At 63.4% G+C, this 21759-nt stretch overlaps 2 protein-coding genes across 6 annotated transcripts in view; one reads left to right on the top strand and one right to left on the bottom strand.

Moving 5' to 3' along the window:
• The window catches only part of STIM1 (stromal interaction molecule 1), an 82531-nt gene extending 68901 nt beyond the window's left edge, over nt 1-13630 (bottom strand). For all 5 annotated transcript variants that reach the window (XM_032194993.1, XM_032195015.1, XM_032195008.1 and 2 more), the window contains exon 1: nt 13482-13630. In XM_032194993.1, coding sequence (XP_032050884.1) covers nt 13482-13599 — 118 coding nt within the window. In that variant the 5' untranslated portion in view covers nt 13600-13630. The remainder of the gene's footprint in view (nt 1-13481) is intronic.
• A 1697-nt stretch (nt 13631-15327) lies between these two features.
• RHOG (ras homolog family member G) lies at nt 15328-20547 on the top strand. Its single transcript, XM_032199338.1, has 2 exons — nt 15328-15406; nt 19759-20547. Exon 2 carries the CDS (start codon nt 19799-19801, stop codon nt 20372-20374), a length of 576 nt encoding a protein of 191 aa, XP_032055229.1. The 5' UTR covers nt 15328-15406; nt 19759-19798; the 3' UTR covers nt 20375-20547.
• The last annotated feature ends 1212 nt before the right edge of the window (nt 20548-21759 follow it).

The following is a 21759-nucleotide window of genomic DNA, read 5'->3' as shown; positions in this document are numbered from 1 at the left end:
TTGAGTTGCCCCCCGGAGTTTCAATGAGGACAACTCGTGCACGACGCTGGACGGGAACAGGAGGGAGGGTTTGAGACCTGCACGAGAGAGAGCCTGGGCCCCTGAAGGGCTGGGTGCACTTACACGGCACAGCGGGTACTGGGCTGTGCATGGGGTAGAGAGCAAATGAAGCACACCTGTCCCTTGGCACCCCATAAATCCTGCACGAACACCGGTTTGCAGGTACAGAACATAGCACAGAAACCCTTCTGCTCCTGAGTGCCCAGCAGCCTGTGCCTAAAGGTGAGTCCAGCAGAGTGTCGCCTTGTGCTTGCTGTTTGCTCCCTCTGCAGCACCTTGCTGCACACCCCGGTGCCCAGCTTGCAGCTGGCACAGCACCCGGACACGATTAGAAATGGAAAAGACATTTTGGGTCGCCTGCTCCAAGGGGAAAGCCCACGTCGTGGAGCTGGAAGCCCCGAACACAGCACCTGGGCGAGACGACAGACGTCGGGAATAAACGCCAGGCTGAACCGAACCGTGTGGCAGCTTACCAGAGTTTATTGGCAACAGGAGCAATCAACTCACCTCCAGCACCGCGTGAGGTTTTGGGCACCACAGCGTCAGAAAGGGGTCAAACTATCAGGGAGCCTCCAGAGGGCTAGGAAGGTGCTGAAGGGTCTGGAGGACAGGATGTGTGAGGAGCAGCTGAGGGCCCTGGGTTTGTTCAGCCCAGGGAAGAGGAGCCGTGGCAGAATCCCATGCAGCAGCCTTTTAAGCTAGAGAAAGAGGGGATCCCCTCCCTCATGGTGTGCCACAACTCAGCCCCGCACCGTGATTCCTCATGAGAATCACAGCCTGATTAACCCTCATACTACTGATGCAGCCAAATCTGCCATCCTTTATCATCATAACCCCCCGCCAAACAGATCCCCCTCACCACTAAACCTACCCCATGGCCCTGAACACAAACCCAAAGTTTTTTGACCAATTCTGAAGCCCCTACTTATTAGGAATTCCCCTAACCCTACCATCCATGCTCTTCCCAGCTCCATTATTCCCATCGCCCAGTAACCGATGGGTCCACAACCGCCTGTCGACTACCTGGTTTGAGGGGAGGCCTCATGACACCTGCAGCTCCCTCAGAGGGAGGTTTTTATTTAGATTAATATTTTTTTTAATTTATTAAAACCAGCAGAGGGGCAGGCACTGAGCTCTGCTCTCTGGGGACAGCGACAGGACCCGAGGGGACGGCATGGAGCTGGGGCAGGGGAGGGTCAGGCTGGGGGTTAGGGAAAGGTTCTGCACCCAGAGGTGGTCGGGCACTGGGACAGGCTGCCCAGGTCACGGCACCGAGCTGCTGGAGTTCAGGGAGCATGTGGACAATGCTCTCAGACATCGAGTTTGATTTTGGGGTAGTCCTCTGGGGAGCCAGGAGTCGGACTCGATGATCCTTGTGGGTCCCTTCCAGCTCAGGATATGCTGTGATTCTCTGAACTCCAAGCACCCACTAAGTATATTCAGAAAAATACCACTCAATTTACATTTAAGTTAATTACGGACCACCACAGCTTCCACCTACAGTAGAGGCTACTTAAGTGCCTGTTTCTGAAGAAGAAAAAATACAACTGGAAGGGACCATTATTTTCTGCAATACAAGAAACGCACTGCAGAGAGGTAATAGCCTTAAATATTAAAGATCAAAACAATCTGGTTACTGCACAGACATGAAGATGCTTCAGGAGCAGGGAATTATTGTTCTAGGCGGCTTTAAAATCATTAAATCCTGGCAGAAAGGAGCCATCTGGTCCCTTCTGCAAAGAGCCAAGAGGGAGGCGATTACGGGGACGCTGCCAGCCAGGGCTGAGGGATGCTCGGGTGCCGGGCTGGGTGAGCCCACGGACAAGGCACCCGCTGCACTCAGAGCTGCACAAAGAGCTCCGTGCAGGGGCTGAAAGGAAGAAAACGTGTGAAATCCTCGACTCCAGCAGCCCGCGGGCTCACGCTGCAGCAGCTGCTCGGCACGGCCGGTTCCCAAACCCCCAGGAGCATTCCTGCAGCCTCGCCGTGACAGACGCCGGAGCGGAGCTGGGAAGGGCAGCCCCTGGGCTCTCCCTGCCCCATGCCCCTGGTGCTCCTGGCTCAACGCGAGCCCCAAGTTTGATTTGCCACACTTTTGGTCCCCTTTGCTCAGAAAACCAGCCTTTGTGCTGAAAGCTTGTTCTATCTTCCAGGCTTCACCAGCTAGCCTGAAAAAAAAAAAGAAAAAACTACAAGGTATATCGCATTTCTTCCTAAATCCTCTGCCCTGCCCCAAGGCTTTGGAGCAGTCCCACCACAGGAGCACAGCCGCTGGGTGTGCTGGCAGCAGCACTCCCCAGGAGCAGGCACGTCACCCCCAGCACTCCTCTGTGCCAGGAAACAAGTGACGGAGCCGAGCCGTCAGCAGGATGCTGACAGAGCCCTGCTCAGAGCCTTTCAGCTGCTAGGGCTGCACCCCAAGCAGCCCGTCATTACGCACGTGAGTTACAAGTACCAGCACAGCAGGACTCTTAGACCTTTAGCTTCTGTTCTCCGGGCCTTCTACCAGCTATTAGGGTAGCCACAGAAGCGGAAATGAGTTTTAGCACTCATCTCCAGGCCAGCGTGTCACACGCATTCGTTGCGTTACATGAACGCATTGGGGGAGAAAGAAAGTCTCCGGCCTGACTGCTCACCTTGTGCAGCCTGAATCGAGCTCCTTCCCCTCGGCCATCGGATGGAAGCAGTTTCTGTTTTACTGAGTGGCTGTAGCTGATGAGAGCCACTCTAGAAAAAGACTGCTCGCTTGCTGCTGACCCCCCCAGAACCACTCGTTTGCCCCAAATCTGATTTTCCTTCAAAGCCACCATCGGCGAGTGGCAGCTCCTCGCTGGCTCCCCTGCAGATGGACACAGCGCGGCCCCGAGCAGCAGCAGCACGTGGTCAGGGCAGAATGAGGGAGAGCTGCAAAGGCTTGAAGCCGCGGGTTATTTCTGGTCCTGCACCAGGGTTACGTGGATTCATAGTTTAACATCAGCTACATTCAAGGATTGTGTTTACAAAAGGTGTAGCTCTGACTACCAATAAAATTCGGTGCCAAATCCTAACACAGATACGCAGGGGGGAGCACCGCTCCTGTGGGAAGGCGGAGAGCTGGGGGTGTGCAGCTGGAGGGGAGAAGGCTCCGGGGAGACCTCCTGGCAGTACGTAAAGGGGGCTTATAAACGGACGGAGGACTTTTAGTCAGGTAGCTAATGATAGGACAAGGGGGAATGGTCTGAAACTAAAAGGGGATCGGTTTAGATTAGACATTAGGAGGAAGTTTGTCACTCAGAGGGTGGTGAGGCGCTGGCACAGGCTGCCCAGAGGAGCTGTGGATGCCCCATCCCTGGAGGTGTTCAAGGCCAGGCCGGATGGGGCCCTGGGCAGCCTGGCCTGGTGGGGGTGGAATTGGAGGATTTTTCAGGTCCCTTCTAATCTGAGCCATTCTATGATCTCAGGAATCATAGTCCAGCCTCCTCTGAATCCTTTATAACACCTCATTAAATAGAAAATAAGAGATGCTCTGGTCTCTAGCTCTTTAGGCAGGAATTATTCCCAGTATCAGTGTGCAGAGGAAGACGTGCAGCTGCCTCTCCTGCTGTTCCCCACCAGGCGATTTTCCTGCAGTTCCCGGTCCCAGAGCAGAGCAGAGCAGAGCAGCAGCCTCCTTCCTTCCTTGGGCACCTTCTGCAGCAGCCTCCACGCGCACCTCAAGCTGCAGCCGCTGCCACCTCGGGTCCCTCTGCTTGCAAAACCTCAGGAGCCTGAGGTGGTCTCTTCCAGATGGCCTTGTTCTTACAGCTCCTCTCTTGGGCCGAGCACCCAGCAGTTAAAATCCAGCACAATTACTGGTTAGCAGAGTGCTTTCCTCCCTCAGAAACAGAAAAATACGCACGGAAAAGGGTTTTCAAGTTCCAGGAAGGGTTAGTTACCAACAGCCACACGCAGCCTCTATTGAACGATACAGCCTTCTCCTTCTCGCCTCCCAGTGCAGCTTGTCTCCGTGGTACAGCTGGGCTCTGCACCCGCAGCACACACACGGCCTGCCACAACCAAGCAAACCTTCCCCAAGAGCTTGGTAACCTCCAAGGAGTTTGGCCGGGACCGAAATAAAGGAGAGCTCGCATCACCCCATGTGCTGCTCCTGAGCAAACACAAAGGGCTCCAGCCCGGGACGAGAAGGCAGTGAACCAGGTCACAGCTTCACAGGGCAGCCTCACAAGCCCTTCTGTCGGGCCGCCTGCTTCTGGGAAGCTCAATCCCAACCCCAACTACTTCCACAAACCCATTTCCAAGCTGCCTTCCCCCCTCGGATGAAGGAGCAGGGAAGGAGGTGTGCAAAGGGCTCCAAACTGAAGGAAAAGCGCTGCTCTGGGGGGTCCGAGCCCTGGGGGTCCTCCCTTTCCCTGGAGGGGCAGAGGGATTTGCTCAGCTGTGGTGGGCAAGAGGCCTGCGTTGGGCTGGGCAGTTCCTCACGCTGTGTTTGTGCTTTTAGATTAGCATAATTTAGATTAGCATAATTATAATGGGTCTGATGCGCCCGGTGCCACCAGTGACAGCTTCCAGAGGCACGCAGCGTGAAACCCGAGTGAAGAAGGACGAACAGAGCCCAGCAGGCTGCCCATAAACTGGGGGAAAAAGCCGTGGTTTTGGGACAATTTGCTGCTTCCATCCGAAGCATTTCGGAAGGCAAGGGGTGGCTCTGGCAGGGCAGCAGAGCCCGCAGGTGAGCAGACGCACGGCCCGGTGCTCGATTTGCTGCAGAAGCCAAGCGGCTTCCCCTGAACTCCCCCACGAGGAATCGCTTCGTGGCGCCCTGCGATGATGGATGTCCGCAGGCTGGGCCCCCTGCCTGACATTTGGGAGAGGGTTCAAGTCCCGGCCCTGCCAGATGACTTCCTGCAGGGCAACGGGATCTCTGCAGGCTAATCCTCCACCTGAAATAGGAAGAGGAGCGCTTCCACGTCCTACAGCACCACGAGGTTAAAGATACCGGAGCCTGCAGCCAACTCTGAGGAGCCCGAAGTGCCAAAGTTCCCCCTGCAGTGAGGGCCCACGGATATTTGGTGGGTGCTGCACAGAAACCACCTTAACTCACGGGTTTCCCTCCTCATCAACCAAGCCAGTCTTTGTCTTGTTTTCTTCCCCTTATTAACCTTACCCGAGCCGATGGCAGTTTGAGGGTTTCCTCCAGCCAAGGCATAACGAGACCAGTTGCAGCTCTGAAGAGCGGTGACATCCCCGGCTCCTCGGGCAGCACCACGCTGCCAGACACGAGCAGCACCCCCAGGAGACAGCCCCGGGCTCTGATCAGGGCCGGCCACGGCTCTCGCAGAGCCCAGTGGTGCAGAGGGGCCGTGCCAGCAGACAGCCAGGGGCTACCAAACGCAGGAGGCTGGGGTGAGCCGCTCCCCACCGGAGAGCCTGCCTGAGCGAGTGCTCTGCCTCCTTATAGCACAGCCACAGGGAGCAGAAAAACATCTCAGCCATTTCACCTTGTTAGGCTGAGCGGCTGAAAATAGCCACGGGATGAAAAACAAACCAGCTGGAAACTCATCCGGACGGTAAGGCTGCAGCGAGCTGGAGGCACGGCACGGCGCGGGGACACCACGGCCCCGACTCCAGCTCCCCGTGCGGACCCTCGGAGCGCCTCCAGAAGGCAGCACCGCGTGGTGCTGAGCGAGGGACTCACCTCAGCCAGCACCAGCACCACGAGCAGGCAGCTCTGGAGACCAACTCGCCCCTAACACGGGCAGGAGAGGTGAAAGCTGCACCTGAAGACACCCAGCGCCGCAGCGATGGCACAGAACAGCAGGCTGTTAGACCAACATGACCGCAGGGGGGTGAATCGCACCCTCACTGAGGTGCACGGGCACCATGAGAAGAAAAAGCAAGGAGGAAACAACAACTGAGACCCCATCTCCCTTCCTCCCTACCAAGAGCCGTAAGAAAAACTTCCAGAGGACTCGGCACGCTGCACAGCGTGGAAGAGGGGCACCGAGTGCCCCCAAGTATCCCCTGCCACGTTTTCTTTTAAAACAGTACAAGTTAGAGCAAACAAGTAACAGGAAAACACAATTATCTACAGAGCACAGGGTGCAAGTCTTCAGGAAGCGGTGCCACCCACAAGAAACCACCGAGAGCAGCAGGGCCCTGGGCATGCTGAGCACACGAGGGCTCCAGGAACCCCGCAGGATGATGCTCCTGCAGCCCCCACTGGTAACAGGGGCTGGAAACGCTCCCCGTGCCCAGCATCAGCCGCCCTCCCCACCCACTGCCCCACCTCGCAGCTCCTCTCCTGCAGGGTCACCGCCGACATTCCCCCAAATGGAATGGTCGGGGTGGTTTTCGGTCATTTTCGCACAAATCCCTTCTTCCTTATTTATTTACACCCTCCTACGAGCTTAATGCCTGCGTGGAGATCAGGGGGCAGACGCTGATCCTGCTGCAAAACGCCACGAAGAGGAGAAAGCCCCGCGGCTGCACGGGAGCTGCAGGGCCCTTCAACACTTCAGCCGCGAGCTGTGACACCGCCACCGCCCCGTGCTGACAGCCGCCGCGTGCGGGAGTAATTAACGAGGAGACGCTGCTCCGGGCCTGCTGCTCGGAGCTCCCCCTCACATACACCAAAACCTGGAGACCTTCCGCAGCGAGCACCGGGCCCGCGGGCCGGCACAAGGTGACACACCGAGTTCTGCAGCTTCAGGGCAGCAGGCAGCTGGGCAGCATTAACAACAGCAGCGACCTGGGCAATAATATCTTCAGAAGTTATGTCTGGCCCCCAGACGAGGTTTTATCCTGCATCTGTTGATATCAAGGAAAAAACAGCATCTTATTTTTTTTTTTTTTTTTTTTGCTTAGTCACAAATTAATTCTGCACTGGCACCCTCCCCGACCTAAACACACATTGCTTAGCAGCTCTAATCCTGAGCTCTTCCCCCCAGCCTGCAGCACGAAGCTTGGCTCCAGCAGCAAACAAGCAGGCTGTTCATTTACAACTCCGATGCGGAACATTCTTCAAGTTCTCCTGTTTATTATGCTTCCAGCCTCCAAGAATTGCAGAAATTCAGGCACCGGAGCTCGAAAACCTAGAGTAGTGAACTGAGCTGACCTCAACACTCCTCCTTTTGGGGACAGCAGCACACGGAGCACCTCGCCATGAAGCCAGCGCCTCGCCGCCCCGCACGAGGCACGGAGCGGTGCCTGCTGCCCACCGGTTCCCCCCTCTCTCCACCACTTTCTGAAGGCTGGCTGGGGGCAGCGAGGCCTCCTGCACTTCCACGGCCCTGATCTGCACGCCCAAGGCAGATGATTCCTCCTCTGCACGTCTCCACAGCCCCTGGGGAGGGGGCCGGTGCCCACCGCAGCCCCCAGGAGCAGGCGGTTCCCGAGGGCAGCCCAGCCCGTGCAGATGCCCGCGACACACCACGAGTTTGTGTAGTTTCCAACGTGGAAAAAATAGGTTACTTAAAAATAGGCCGGTCACGCAAACAAACAAGCGTCTGATACTATTTCATGAAGATAAAACAAACAGGCGCGGACCGTTTGCGTACGTAAGCCGTGCGCAGTGGCTTTAATGACTTCCTTGTGCTCCTCTGGTGACTTTCACACCGAGCCCAGCGCCGGGTGCTTTGCCCTGCAGCCGCAGGTGACAAGAAGGGCCCCGTTGGGGCACAGCCCTGCTGCCCGCCCCGGCCACCAGCTCCTCTCCCAGGCCTGCAGCAGCGGTGCAGGGAGGCTCCAGGTCAGAGCCGACCCCGCTGTGGAGCTGCGGCCGCGTCCTCTGCCCCTGCCGAAGGGCCAGCATCAGCCGCTGAAGGAGGAGCTGCAGTTACAGAGGCAGAGTCAGCGAGACGGGACCGCAGGGGCTGGCTGAGAGAGACGAGGAAAAACCAAAGGCTCGGGGCAGCAGGGCAGCCTCACGCCCTCGAGGAACGCCTCTGGGCTCTGGCAGCGAGCCCTTGGGGCACGAAGGGGGGAGAGGACAGGCCCCAGAGCTGAGCGGGGCCAAGAGGCCGTGCTGCTCACACAGCCTGGGCTGGGGGAGAGCTGCAGGGAGCCACGCAGCCACCCTGCCCAGCCCGGGGGACTCCCAGCCACACGCGGCAGCAAACGCCTCCAGCCACATCTCCCCATGGCCAGCAGGCAGCCGCAGCCTCCCGGGCTCCTGCCTGCTCCCAGTTTTGTTTCTCCCTCCCCAGCTTTGCTTCACAGCTAAATAAGTTGGGAAGCAGCCAGGCGTTTGAACGTGAAGGTCGTGTGATAAGGACTCTCAAAACCGAAATGCGACGGCGGCTAACGAGCAGTTAAGGGAGGAGTGGTGAGCAGCCTGAGCGCTGAGAACCACACAGGGCAAATGCTGCTGCCTCCTGTAATCAGCCTCCGAGCTTAACGAGCTGCAGCAGCAGTTTCAGAAGCAGGGGATAGCCTCGAGGAAAGCTGCTCCTCTCAGAGGATCGCCTGCTGGTACAGCCTCCTTTTAGCGACAGGATCCACGTGGGATTGCGCTCGGTGCCCTTTTGCCTCCCTTCCCTCACCACGACTCAGCTCTCGAAATCAAACCCAGGGCACTGTGACACGCTTGGCTCGCAGGACCAGCCTCTGGGCAGGACAGGCACCGCTCCGTGCTGGCAGGAGGAGCAGGAGGAGCAGGTAACGTGCACAGCGTCACCAACACGCCCCTGGCACCCTGCGAGCCCGACACAGACAGAGCCATAAAACACCCAAACGCCACCCCTGTGGGGACGGGATGGTTCTGAGCGGGGCAGTTTGAAGGCTGAGGATCTGGGAAGGAGCCAGCAAAAGGCTGAATGGAGCCTCAGCCTCCCCAGCCCCAGCAGCACCAGCCCCGTTTTCCTCCCCAGCACCTGCCTGCGGCCACGGCACCGCGTTACGTGGATCGGGGCTTGAAGCAAGGAGGTGCCACTTATGTCCCTGTGCTGTCCATTCAGCCTCCCTCTGCCTACGATTTCCATGTGGTTAACGTTGGATTCTCCTCTCCCCCAGGAGGACGAGCAGGCCCCAAGTAACCCTGGAGGCTCTCCTCTCACACGCGCTCCGCAGGCACCGGGCCGCGGTCGCTGCCAAGGGACGGGAACTTCTCCAGCTCTCAGAACGCCGGTTCCTGGAGATAAAATTTCTTCCCTGAAAAAAAAAAAAAAAAAAAAGCGCAGGCCGTGCCACCCAAGCAGGAGACTCCCTGTTTTCTGGTAGCGTTTCTTTAACGCGTTCCCAGAAGCAGTGGCACTGCCCCAAGCAGGAGGTGTGCGTTGCCAGAGCCGCACCAGCACCGGCTGCCCCGCGGTGGGGAAGGGGCACCCAGCGAGCTGCCTCGGCCGGCCCCACGGCCACACTTTGAGCTGGCACGTCAAAAAACACTTCTCTTCCACGGAGATGTCCTCAAGCTGCCCAGCAAGAGCAGCCTCTGCTCTGTGAAAGCGCCGGCAGGGAACGGCTGCAGCTAGAACAAGAGGCACGGTAACGAAAGCCTCGGAGCCTCGGGGACAGCGCCGCTTTTTGAAAGCGTTTTGTTTAAAAGCAAGAAAAAGCGAGCGGGTCCAGGTGCCTCACGAGCCCCTCCAGGCCTGTGGGAAAGGTGAGGCCATGAAGTTATTACAGAAATGGTGACTTCGGAGGAGTCAGGTCACGGAGGGCGAGGAGCAGCAGGGAGCGCCCAGTTCCACACCACCTCGGGCACCCCCCGTGCCACCCCCACCAGCACCCGGCTGTGCAGCTCCCTTGCTGCCGTGCACGAAATCAGAGGTTCTGGCAACGGAACAGAGGACAGGTGCGGATTTTGGCATCGTGGTGGGTGAGGTGAACGTGAAATAGCATGAAAGAAATGCAGTGACAATGCTCCACCAGTTAAACAACCAGCAACCACAGTACCCAATATAATATTTAAACCAGGAGGTGTAGAGGTAACCGCCCCTTGGGGTGCTCCCACCGGTGATGGTCACCACGCGGTGCTTCCAGAAGGCCCCGTTACGGCCACGTCCTGCTGTGGTCACACCACAATCATCCAGAAAACATTTTTTTCTTTATCCTGATCAAAGCAACGAGCAGTTAGAAGCTTGTGGCTGCAGCCCCCTTTGGCACACTCGCTTTGTTATCACCGATATCCTCTCTGTGTAGCTTTCCCTCAGAGCCCTACAGGTCACCAGAATGGTTTTGGGCACCTGCTTTCGGGTTCCCTCTGACACCACCCGCACACTGCCACCAGCACGTGGCAGCCCCCAGGGCAGCTGGGGCACGGCTCTGCTCTGCCAAACACCACTCAGACAGGAGCAGATCCCAGAAACCTCAGGATCTAGGAACCCCGACAGGGAAGCAGGCGTGGAGAAGAAGGAAGAAAAAGAGGGGTGCTGCTGCACAGCACAAACACGGGACAAATCCTGGTCCCATGGCAGCCCCAGTGCCCCTGCTCTGCTCGGGGCTGATCCCAGCTGGACCCCTCCAGGCTCCTGCAGGAAGGAGAAACGGGGTAAATCCACACCCAGCTCAGCCCCTGCCCAAATAATGCCGGCAGAGCAGGGGCTGGAGCCCAGCACCAGGCCACTGGGAGCACACGCAGAAGGGGGCAGGCACGGCCTGCCACGCACATGGAGGATCCCACAGAGCACTCTGAGGGCACACCGAGGCTCAGAGGGGCACAGACTGCCATTTCCCTGTGGCTGGAAGGGGACGGGGCTGGTGGCAACCTAACAAAGCTCAGGTGAGCGGTGCCACGGCCAAGGAAGCCAGAAAAGACACCACCACCCCCGGCACAGCCCCTGCACCTTCCCCGCATCTCCAGCGATGTCCCTGGCAGCGATGACAGGAGAAGAGGAGCAAGCTCAGCCACACCAGCTCGGACCATTGAGGCGCTCACCGCGTTCACTGCGATCCCATGCACCAGTTCCCGAGGCTCAGCAGAAGCGCCGTGCGTGCTCCCCCCTGACGTAAGCGGCCGCGACGCGCAGCTGAAGGCCACGCAGACAGCAGGACACACGAGCCCGTCCCCACGGGCCGGATGGACACTGGTGGCCGTGAGGTCCCAGCAGGGAGCTGCAAAGAGGAGCAGCCCCTTCCTGGCAGCGCCGCTGGTTTCGGCTCCGTCCCCGCCGCCGGCAGGGGGGCGTGCGAACGGCACAGCGAGAGCCCCGGGCCGGGCGTGCAGCCGGACGGGCTGGGGCTAAAAATAACCACGTGTGGGTGAAAACAATCCTACCGGCAGGCCGGCCGTCAGCACATCCTGCGCAACGCGGGGCGGCCGCTGCCCGGGCTCCCCGGGTCACGGCGCTGCTCGGTGAGGTGTTCGCGGGCAGCTTCGGGACCCCCTCGCCGCCCCTCCTGGCTCCGCGGCACTGACCCACGCAGCGAGGCTCCCCGGGCCTTACGAAATGGCTCCTGCCCTTTTGAGAGCAGCCCAGCGTGAATCTGATACCGGCACGGGAAGATTAAGGATGAAGCGTTCACCAGCAGCCTGTGAACGAGTCGAAGCCAGAAGAAAATCTGATCTGGTTTTCCCCCCAGAGCCCGGTCACCAGCGCTGACTTTCCTCCACACACAAAACCGCTCTGCTCAAACCCTCACTCAGAAATCTTGGGACCCAAACCATGCACAAACGCCCAGCAAAGCGCATCGCTGTGCCCGTGGGGTGTGCAGAGGAACACCAGCAGCCGAGCCTGAGCAGCAGACAGCACTGAGGCCACAGTTCTGCTCTGGCACACAGCCTCCCTGCATCTCCTGGGACACGGCACCCCCTGCTCCAGGGAAAAGTGACCAGAGCCGTCCAATTTTTTTTTTTTTAAATCATTAAAATCGTGGCATGTCAAACAAATAAATAAACGGAACCCTTTCACTTTCGAAAATGTGTCAAACACCCGCCCCTGCTTCACGATAAGAGCCTGCGCTGCTGGGGACGAGGAGAAAAGCGGCGTGCTGCTGCCTGGGGCTGCTCACTGTGCCAGGCTACGGGCAGTGGCCCTAAAAGTTACAAAGCAAGTGGCCACACGATCTCAAAGGGCACGTTTACATTAAGGTGTGTTACCAGAGTGCAACAAGCACCACCGAGACCCCCGTACACGGCGTGGCTGTGCCAGGAGCTGCCGGCCTTCAGGCTGAAGGGCCCCGCTCCGTATGAACGCGTGTCTGGGTTTGCAGCCTGCGAGGTGCCACGTGTTGCTCTGCAGCACTGCGCGCCCAGAAGGAACCAGAATGTGCCAGCAGAGAAAAGCTGACGGCGTGGAGAAGAACGAAGCCCTCCTGCAGGAAAACCCCACCTGTGGGCAGCCTGGGCAGCAGGTCCTGGGACCCGCGCCCTCCCTGCACCGACGGCTGCGAGGGAACAGCGAGGCAGCAGCTGAATCACCAGGGCCGCCACACTTCTGCAGGGCCTCCAAAAATAACTCACCCGAAAATTCCTTGGAGGCATAAACCTTGCTTCATCAAAAGGACGGCAGAGATCCAGTTTCCTTAATGGAGCGGGCTGGATGCGAACCGGCTTAAGGACTTTAAGCTCACATACGGGGGGCACAAAAACAACTTCCAGCAGAGCAGGCAGCACACGGGCTGCACTAAGCAGAAAGGCGCCCCGTAAACCAGGCTACCAGCGAGGTGAACCCAGCTCCCTGCACACCAGGCACCGAGCTCCTGACAGCTCACCCCTTGGCGGGATCCCAGCGACTTTCCACGTTACCCCCAGCCAGCCCCAAAGGCCTTCAGGGTGCCTGGCTCCATCTGGGCACCTTCACCCCGCAGCCCCGAGCCCTGGTGCCGCGGTGCTGAGCCGGGCTCCCAGCAGGGCCAGGACACAGCCCAGCCACGGGCCTGAAGCAGGGCCCATGCCCTGAGCCAGGCACCTCCCCGGGGCCCCAACCGATTGCCGGCCCCGAGCAGCCCCAGACCCCGGGTACCAGCTGCGGGCACGGCCAGGGGGAGCCCCGGGGCTGTGCCGGAGGGGTACCGGGGGGAAACGGGGCTGAGAGGGGAGCACGGGGCGGCCCCGCTGAGGCGCTGGGGGGGTGCCCGGAGCCCTGGGGCCCGGCTGGGCGGCGGGCACGGAGCGCGGGGCCCTCCCGGGGCTGTGAGGGGCTGAGGGGCTCTGAGGGGGCTGGGGGGACCCTGAGGGGACTCTGAGGGGGCTCTAAGGGGATCCTGAAGGCTCTGAGGTGGCTCTGAGGGAGCCCTGAGGGGGCTCTGGGGACTGAGGGGGCCGTGAGGAGGCTCTGAGGGGGCTTTGAGGGGGCTGTGATGGGGCTGAGGGGACCCTGAGGGGGCTCTGAAGGACCCTGAGGTGTCTCTGGGGGGACTGAGGGGACCCTGAGGAGGCTCTGAGGGGAGGCTGAGGGGATCCTGAGGGGGTTCTGAGGGGGCCCTGAGGAGACTGAGGGGGCTCTGAGGGGACCCTGAGGGGACCCTGAGGGGCCCTGAGGCCGTTCCCGTCCCCGCGTCCTCACCCGCGATGGCCGCGTCCTCCAGGTGCGGTGCCGGGGCCCGTTCGCCGCGGCCGTGCTGCAGGAGGACGAGGAGGAGGCCGCACAGCACGCAGAAGGCGGCGGCGACCCGCACAGCCATGGGGCCGCTGCTCGGGGCCGCTCGGGGCCGTTCCTCGGGGCCGCTCCGCCCGCCCCGGGCCGGCTGCGGGCTGAGGCCGCTCACGCAGCGGGGGCGGCGCGGGCCGGCCCCCCCCCCCGCCCACCCGGGGTGGTCTCTCCCTCCGCCCCCCCCCCGCGCCCTGCCCCCGTGGTCTCTCCCCGCCCCGCCCCGCCCCGCCCCGCCCCGCCCGTGCCGCCGCGCGCTCGCTGACAGGGGGCGGAGCCAAGCGCCGGCACGCCCAGCCAATGGCGGGAGGGCTCCTGGCCACGCCCCCTCCGCTCCCTCTCCCCCCCTCCCCGTCTCCCGCCGCTGCCGCTGAGCCGCGGCGCCCTCTGGTGGCCGTGAGGGGGGGGTGAGAGGGCTGGGCGCGAGGCGCGGCGCGGAAGCTAAGCAGGAGGGGCCGCGTGTGAAGCTTGGATGGGTGACCACTGTGGGTGGAAGAGGGGACGGGACCGCTGTCCCCCCCCACCCCGCTCGCCCCCAGCCTTGTGGCTTCTCTGGGCAGGAACGGCCGGGGGGGGGTCCTACAGGTGTGGGGGGGCCTCTACAGGTGTGTGGGGACCCTCCTGCAGTGCCCAGTGCAGAGCAGAGGGGCAGGATCCCCTCCCTGCGGCCCCATGCAGCCCAGGCCCCCCGCAGCCCCCAGGGCCCCCAGCTGGCTCCCGGCACCAGGGCACGGGGATGGGGATGGGGATGAGATGGGATGGGGATGGGGATGGGATTGGGATGGGGATGGGGATGGGATGGGGATGGGATTGGGATGGGGACATGGGATGGGATGGGGATGGTGTGGGATGGGGATGGGATTGGGATGGGGACATGGGATGGGATGGGGATGGGGATGGGTTAAGATATAGGATGGGATGGGGATGGGATGGAGATAAGGAGGGGATGGGGATGGGATGGGGATGGGATGGGGATGGGATGGGATGGGGTGGGGATGGAGAGGGGATTGGGGCAGGATGAGATGAGGATGGGGATGAGATACAGATGGATATGGAATGGGATGGGGATGGGAAAGAACAGGGATGGGGATGGGGATGGGGATGGGGATGGGGATGGGGATGGGGATGGGGATGGGATGGGATGGGGATGGAGAGGGGATTGGGATTGGGATGGGGATGAAATATAGATGGAGATGGGATGGGATGGGGATGGGTTAAGATATAGGATGGGATGGGGATGGGATAGGGGTGAGGATGGCTTGGGGATGGTGATGAGGATGAGGATGGGGATGGGGTAGGATGTGACGGGGCCAGGATTCACGTTGGGACCCGAGTTGGGGACGTGTCCACAGCATCCCCCAGGCGTGGGACCCCCCCCCCTCCTCTCAGTGCCACCCAGCAGCCCCCCCCCTGCCCCATCCCTCCTCTGGGTGGCAGCAGGACCCCGCAGCGCCCTGCCCTGCTCCGGGGGGGGGTCAATATAGGGGGGGGGGGGGAGGCAGGGGGGGGGGGGGTTGCAAAAAGGGGGCGTTTGCCCCCCCCCCGGGGGATCCCCCTTCCCCCCGCCGTTCCCACGCCCTCCTCCTGCCGTGCCCACGGCCCCCCCAATTTATTTTTTTATTTTTTTATTTTTTTTAAATTTTTTTTCCCCAACCCCCCCCCCCACCTCCCCAAAGCAGGAAGGAAGCGGCGGGGGCGGGCCGGGGCTCGGCGGCGGGAGGAAAGTTTTTTTTTTTTATTTTTTATTTTTTTTGTGTGTGTGTCGGGAGCTCTCGGGCCGCCCGCCCGGGGGGGGAGCGCAGCGCAGCCCCCTCCCCACCAAGCCAGCGCCATGCCCCGGGGTGAGTGCTGTGGGAAATTGGGGGGGGGGGGGGGGGAGATCGTGGGGGCGGCACCCCCCCGGACCCCCCGGCATCCAGGACCCCCCGGCGCCCCCCTTCGGGGGCGCCGGGGGGTCCTGGATGCCGGGGGGTCCGGGGGGGTGCCGCCGATTTGCGTCCCCTTGCAGCCCGCTGGGGGCACCCTTGGGTGCTGCCGCTCGCCCCCCGCCCCAATAGGGTCCCGCGGAGCCGCTCGCCCAGCCCCAGGTCCCGGCGGCTGCTGGAGACCCCAAAAAGGAGCCCCCAGCCCCTCTCCGGGGACGCTGTGGCACACGGGGGGGGGGTTTGTGGGGTCCTCCCCTCCTCTTCCTCGCGGCACCTGATGGGCCACACGCCGGGCACGAGGTCCCGGGGATGGTCTGCAGCACTGCAGAGCCCCCACATACCCCAAAAGGGACGGGGAGGTGTCCCCAACATCCCCATCCCCATCCCTCTATCCCCATCCCATCCCATATTCCCATCCCCATCCCAATCCCATCCCATATCCCCATCCCAATCCCAATCCCATCCCATATCCCAATCCCATCCCATCCCATCCCATCCCCATCCCAATCCCATCCCATCCCATCCCCATCCCACAAGGCGCAGAGCATTGCGATGATGTCCCCATCACCGTCCCCTTCTCCCCATCTCCCAAATGCCCCCCTGGTGCCTGTGTGACATTTGCAGTGCAAATCCCCCAAACGCACCAGGGGGGGAGCAGGGTCTGGACCCCCCCCCTTGGGCTGCGCTCGGAAGCGCCGGGAGCAGGATGAGGAAATGGCTCGGGCAGGGCCTGCAGCCCGAAAACGGGGGAAACCCCAAATCCTTTTTCTCAGCACAGACGGTGTCGGTGCTACTGCAGTGGGGCCGGGGCCCCCCCGGGCCGTGGGGGAGCCGTGGGGAGGTTCCCATGGATCGGGGTCCCAGCACCCATCGCCCCGCTCCCTGCGGCTCGGCCCCTGCGGGGCTCCCTGCTCCGTGTTTTTGGGTTTGATGAGTTTCCTCTTTCTGGTAGCTGGGGTGGGGGCCGTGCAGTGGGGAAGGGGCTGCGGGGGGGTGCGGGGTGCTCTGCCCGTCCCCTGACAGCACCTATGGGTGCTGCAGGGTCAGGGAGCCCCCTCCAGGAGCCTTCTCCTCAGGGGAACCCACAAAGTCACGTTGCAGAGCGGGGCCCCCTTGGCACAGCGGCTGCGGCCGGGGGAACCCCGCTGTGGTGTCCGGCTGTCCGGGGCCGTCCGTCTGTCCGGGACAGGGTCGCTGCCGTGGGAAGGACCTCGGGGAGAGGTGGGCAGGGTGCACGGAGCATGGGGTGGGGAAAGGCAGCGGCTGTGCGGTGTGGGGTGCGCGGTGTGGGGCGCACGGTGTGGGGCGCACGGTGTGGGGCGCACGGTGCGTGCCGTGGGGTGCAGCAGGGATTGCGGCTGTGGGGCGCACGGTGTGGGGCAGGTGGCAGCGTGGGTGTGGGGTGTGGGGTGTGGGGTGTGGGGTGTGGGGTGTGGGGTGCAGTGCTGGGCTCTGTGGGGCCGTGCCGTGTCCCGCAGCCCCACGGGCGCCCTGCCCCGTGCGCCGGCTGCGCTCCCCCAGCGGAAAAACCCAGCGGGGGGGTGAGGGGGGGGACAGGGGGTGCCCCGGCTGCGAGGGATGGAGGGATGGAGGTTTTGCTTCCCTTTTCTGCTGAAGCCGAGATGAGTCGTTTCTCCCATCCCGGCGGGGGATGAATCACCCCCAGACCCCGCAGCCCCTCCCCGGCACCCCGCAGCCCGGCCGCGGTGGCCCGGTGGTGCCGAGCCCCCGCCGTGTCCCTGCTCTTCCTCTTCCTCTTCCTCTTCCTCCCCCGGTTTCCCCTCCTCCTGCCGGGCCGGGGCTGTGGGGGCCCCACGGGGCCGGGGCGGGGGTGTGGGGCCGGGCTGTGGGGCAGGGAAGGGGCCCCTCCTGCCACCCCCTGCCCCTCGTCCCCAGGTCGCGCACGAGGGCTGTTCCCAAAACCCGCTGCACCTCGTCTGCCCCATCCCATTGCCCCTGGAGCCCCCAGCAGGGTCTGTGACCCCAGGGCTGAGCAGGAATGGGGTGATCCCACCCCAAATGGGGTGATCCTGCACCTAAATGGGGTGATCCCGCACCCTAATGGGGTGATCCCGCACCCATGGGGCAAAGCATGGCCAGCCCCATCCCCAGCAGCAACCATGGCCTTTTGGGGACAGCTGAGGCCAGCGTGGGGCTGGATCTGTGGGGTGTGTGCCATGGGGATGCCCCCAAACCTTCCTGGCCTCAGCAGTGGGTGTCCTGGGGCCGGGGCACCCCGGGAAGCTGCGGGGGCACCGTGCCGTGACCGAGGCTCCCCGTGGGGTGAGAAGGGGTTAAGGAGCTGCCGGCAGCAGTGGGGTTTGCCAGAGCTTCCCGGGAGAACAGAGCGGCCTTGTGCAGAGCGGGGCCGGGATTGGGGACATGGCTGGGGCCGGGTGGCCCCGGGCACCACGGGGCAGGAGCCGTGGGGCTGACGGAGCCCCGAGAGCCCCGGAGCGGGATGCTCGGGGACCGTGGCACAGGGGGAGCAAGGTGCAGCCCCTGATCCCGTTTGGTGTGGGTTTTGGGGTGGCTCCATCCCTCTGAGGATGAGCTGGGGCTCGGCAGGTGCCGCGGTGCCGCACTCGGTGAGCCCCGTGCCCGCTGCCACCGTGCCTGTGGGTGCCCTTGCCGTGTCCATGTCCCCATCCCTACACCCAGAGCCAGCCGTGCCCGTGGTGCCGGGGCTGTGCGGGGCCTTCACAGCCCCCGGGGGGCTGCGGGGACCCTTCCCACAGGGGCAGCCCCGTGGCTTGGCCACGTTCCCTGCGGTGGCGATGGTCTCAGGGGCACGGCCGCTTCCACATGGGCACTGCCCCTGCGGCCCTGCTGACTTTCTTGGGACCGGGATGGGGATGGGGACGGGGACAGGGACAGGGACACGCGTGGTTCCCATGATTGCCACCACATCGGGATGCTTTGGGGGGCAGCACGGTGGTCCCATCACCAGGATCTGGCAGCGGTGGGACCGTCCCCGCTGCCCGAGGCGCTGCGTGGAGGAGCAGGGCCCCGGCCCCGCTGCTGCAGCCTCCTCCCGCGCACACCGGGGCCGGCTCCTGCCCATTTGTTCTCCTGCCAGCATTGTCCTCGGGCTCCGGCCGCTCTTCCCACCCGTGTCCGTCCCCTGGGTATTTACAGACCGCCAGCGGCTTCCTTGAGCCCCCCCCGGCCGCTCTCCGGATGGGTGTCCCCGGCCCCGTGCTGGGCAGAGCCCCCCCAGGTCCCCCCCCCCAGCCCCTCAGCCTGGTGCCGTGGGGTCCCGTGGGGTCCCGTGGGGTCCCCGCAGCAGGGCTGGGGTGTGCAGAGGGGGTCGGGAGGGGGCTGAGCCCTGCGTGGGGTCCAACCCGCAGGAACTGGGAACAGAGCTGGCTGCAGGAAGCCGCGCTTGTGCCGGCTCCTCTGTACTGAAAAGAGATTAAAAAACCCCAAACCGAGCCGGCCCCAGCGGCTCCTGCACGGGGTGGGGAACGCGGTGCACCCAGCACCCACACCCTGGGGAGCTCCCTAAAGCTGTGGGGTGGGGGGCGCGGGGCCGGGCCCCGAGCCAGGCAGGGCGGGGGGCACAGCGCAGCCGCCCCCGCGGGCAGGAAGCCGGTGTCAGCGCGGGAAGAGGAAGAGAGACTTCCCCATGGGGGGCAGGGGGCACGGCCCCGTTGCCTTTGCCCCAGCCGTGCTCACCCCCCCCCGGGACCCCTCCACCCAGCCACCGGGCAGCGTCGGGTCCCCGTCCCCCTCGTTCCTCGTGGCCATGGCCCCGCTCCCTCCCCGTGGTGCCGGCACCGCGCGTGAGCCCCGCGTGAGCCTCGGTCCCCGACCGAGATAAATCCTCCCCCCAAGCAGCCCTCGGGGTCCTCGTCCCCGCTGATAGCGGGACCCTGCCCCCGGGAAGGGGGCTGCCGGCCCCCCGGTCCCGCAGGAAGGGCAGCAGGATGGGCAGCAGGATGCGGCCCTGATGGGAATCGCAGAGGGAGCCGGAGGAAGGCAAAGAGGGAAACGTGCGCCGGGGCTGGGGATAAACACAGCTGCTGGGGGCGGTGGTGGCCTTACAGCGGGGCTGGTGGCACGGCACGGCATGGCACGGCATGGCACGGCATGGCACGGGGTGCTGCAGCACCCTGTGGAAGACGTGCTCCCCGGTGGCACATTTATTCCATGCCATTGGGACACGGATCCCCTTTGGGGTCTCTGAGCACCGCAGGGGCTGCAGGCAGCGGGGCTGTGTCCTGTGGCTCCGCTCCCTGACCCCTTTTCCTCCCCCTACCCCACAGGTTGCTGAGGGCCGACACGGGGGACGCCGAGGCCAGCGGGATGCAGAGCATCAAGTGCGTGGTGGTGGGCGACGGGGCGGTGGGGAAGACCTGCCTCCTCATCTGCTACACCACCAACGCCTTCCCCAAGGAGTACATCCCCACCGTCTTCGACAACTACAGCGCCCAGAACACGGTGGATGGCAGGACTATTAACTTAAACCTCTGGGACACGGCCGGCCAGGAGGAGTACGACCGCCTGCGGACGCTTTCCTACCCCCAGACCAACGTCTTCATCATCTGCTTCTCCATCGCCAGCCCGCCCTCCTACGAGAACGTCAAGCACAAGTGGTACCCCGAGGTGTGCCACCACTGCCCCAGCGTGCCCATCCTCCTCGTCGGCACCAAGAAGGATCTGAGGAACAACCCCGAGACCATGAAGAAGCTCAAGGAGCAGAACCAGGCGCCCATCACCACCCAGCAGGGAATCAGCCTCTCCAAGCAGATCCACGCCGTCAAGTACCTGGAGTGCTCCGCGCTCAACCAGGAGGGCATCAAGGATGTCTTCACGGAGGCGGTGCGAGCCGTGCTCAACCCCACCCCGGCCAAGCCCAAGAAGCCCTGCGTCCTCTTGTGAGGGGCAGCCCCGGGCGCAGCGCCAGCCCAGCCAGAGACGCTCCTGCCCCGGCCCCGCCGCTCCCCGGGCGCTGCCCAGCGCCGCAGGACCCTGCCAGCATCCCCCCGCTGCCCCGGCTCCGAGCACCCCCGGCTCCGAGCACCCCAGATCTGAGCACCCCCAGCTCCGAGCACCCCGGCTCCGAGCACCCCCAGCTCCCTCCAGACACCCCCAGCCCCAAGCATCCTCAGCTCAGAGCACCCCCAGCTCCTTCCAAACTCCTCCAGCTCCGAGCACCTTGGGTCTGAGCACCCCCAGCTCTGAGCCTACCCGTCTCCAAATACCCCTGGCTCCAAGCACCCCAGCTCAGAGCACCCCCAGCTCCGAGCAGCTCCAGCTCCAAGCACGCTGACTCTGAGCACCCCCAGCTCCCTCCAAACACCCCCGGCTCTGAGCACCCCCAGCTCCAAGCACCCTGGCTCCGAGCACCCCCAGCTCCTTCCAAACCCCCCCCCAGCTCCGAGCACCCCCAGCTCCAGGCTCGCTGCCTCCTGTGGTGCTCAGCAGGGCCGAGGGCTGCCAGCCCCGAGCGGCACCGAGCACCCTGCACAACCTGCCCCGGGGCCGGCTGGGCTCCCTGCTGCCCCCCCTGGGGTCCTGCACCCCCTCCGGCCCCGTCCTCATCCCTGGCTGCCAGCGTTCGCTTTCGGGTGACACCTCTGCAGTGCCGGCACAGAGCAACGCTTCCTGAGAAGGGGATGCCCGGGGGAGCTGCACCCCCCCCCCCGGCTCCTGCCTGGGCACCCAGCCCCACGGGGACCCCATGGGTGCCTGGGGTCCGTCCTGCTTGGGGGTCCCGGGGTGGGCTCAGCATCGCCGCTCCCCGCGCCCAGCACCGGCCCCGCTCCACCACAGGAGCCCGGCCCCGGTGAGAGCGGAGCTGGGGAGGCCCTGGGGAGGGTTTTGTGTCCCCCCCCCAGGGCCCCGGTGACGAAGAACTGCAAATGGCAATGGGACCTGCCTGCCACGAGCCCCTCGCCGAGTTGCTTTTCTGTGAATAAAACCAGCCCTGCCCAGGCCCCCGCGCCTCCTGTGCTCTCCTGTGCGCTCCCAGCACCCCTGGAGCCGCCTGCTGGGGGGGACGCGGGCGCTGACCCCAAAATCTGGGGTGTCCTGGGGGTGCTCCTGGGCTGGGGGGAGCCGGGGGTACCCCGCTATGGCCGGGCCTGCAGCCCAGGGCCCACACAGGGACAGTGCTGGGGTCTTCTGCGGGGCCATGGGGACACGGCAGGGGTGGGCACAGGGACACGGGATGGGGACGTTGCAGGGCACGGGGACGGGGGCACTGCAGATGATGGGTGAGGGGACACCGCACAGAACCACAGACTGCTTTGGGTCAGAAGGGA

Source organism: Aythya fuligula, chromosome 1, assembly GCF_009819795.1.
Source record: "Aythya fuligula isolate bAytFul2 chromosome 1, bAytFul2.pri, whole genome shotgun sequence".
Classification (NCBI taxonomy): domain Eukaryota; kingdom Metazoa; phylum Chordata; class Aves; order Anseriformes; family Anatidae; genus Aythya; species Aythya fuligula.
The sequence above is the reverse complement of the archived record's forward strand: the minus strand, read 5'-3'. Positions and strand labels throughout refer to the sequence as shown.

What these genes read in the sequence shown, in the direction of transcription:
- RHOG (XM_032199338.1), top strand. Translation starts at nt 19,799, where the DNA reads ATGCAGAGCATCAAGTGCGTGGTGGTGGGCGACGGGGCGGTGGGGAAG.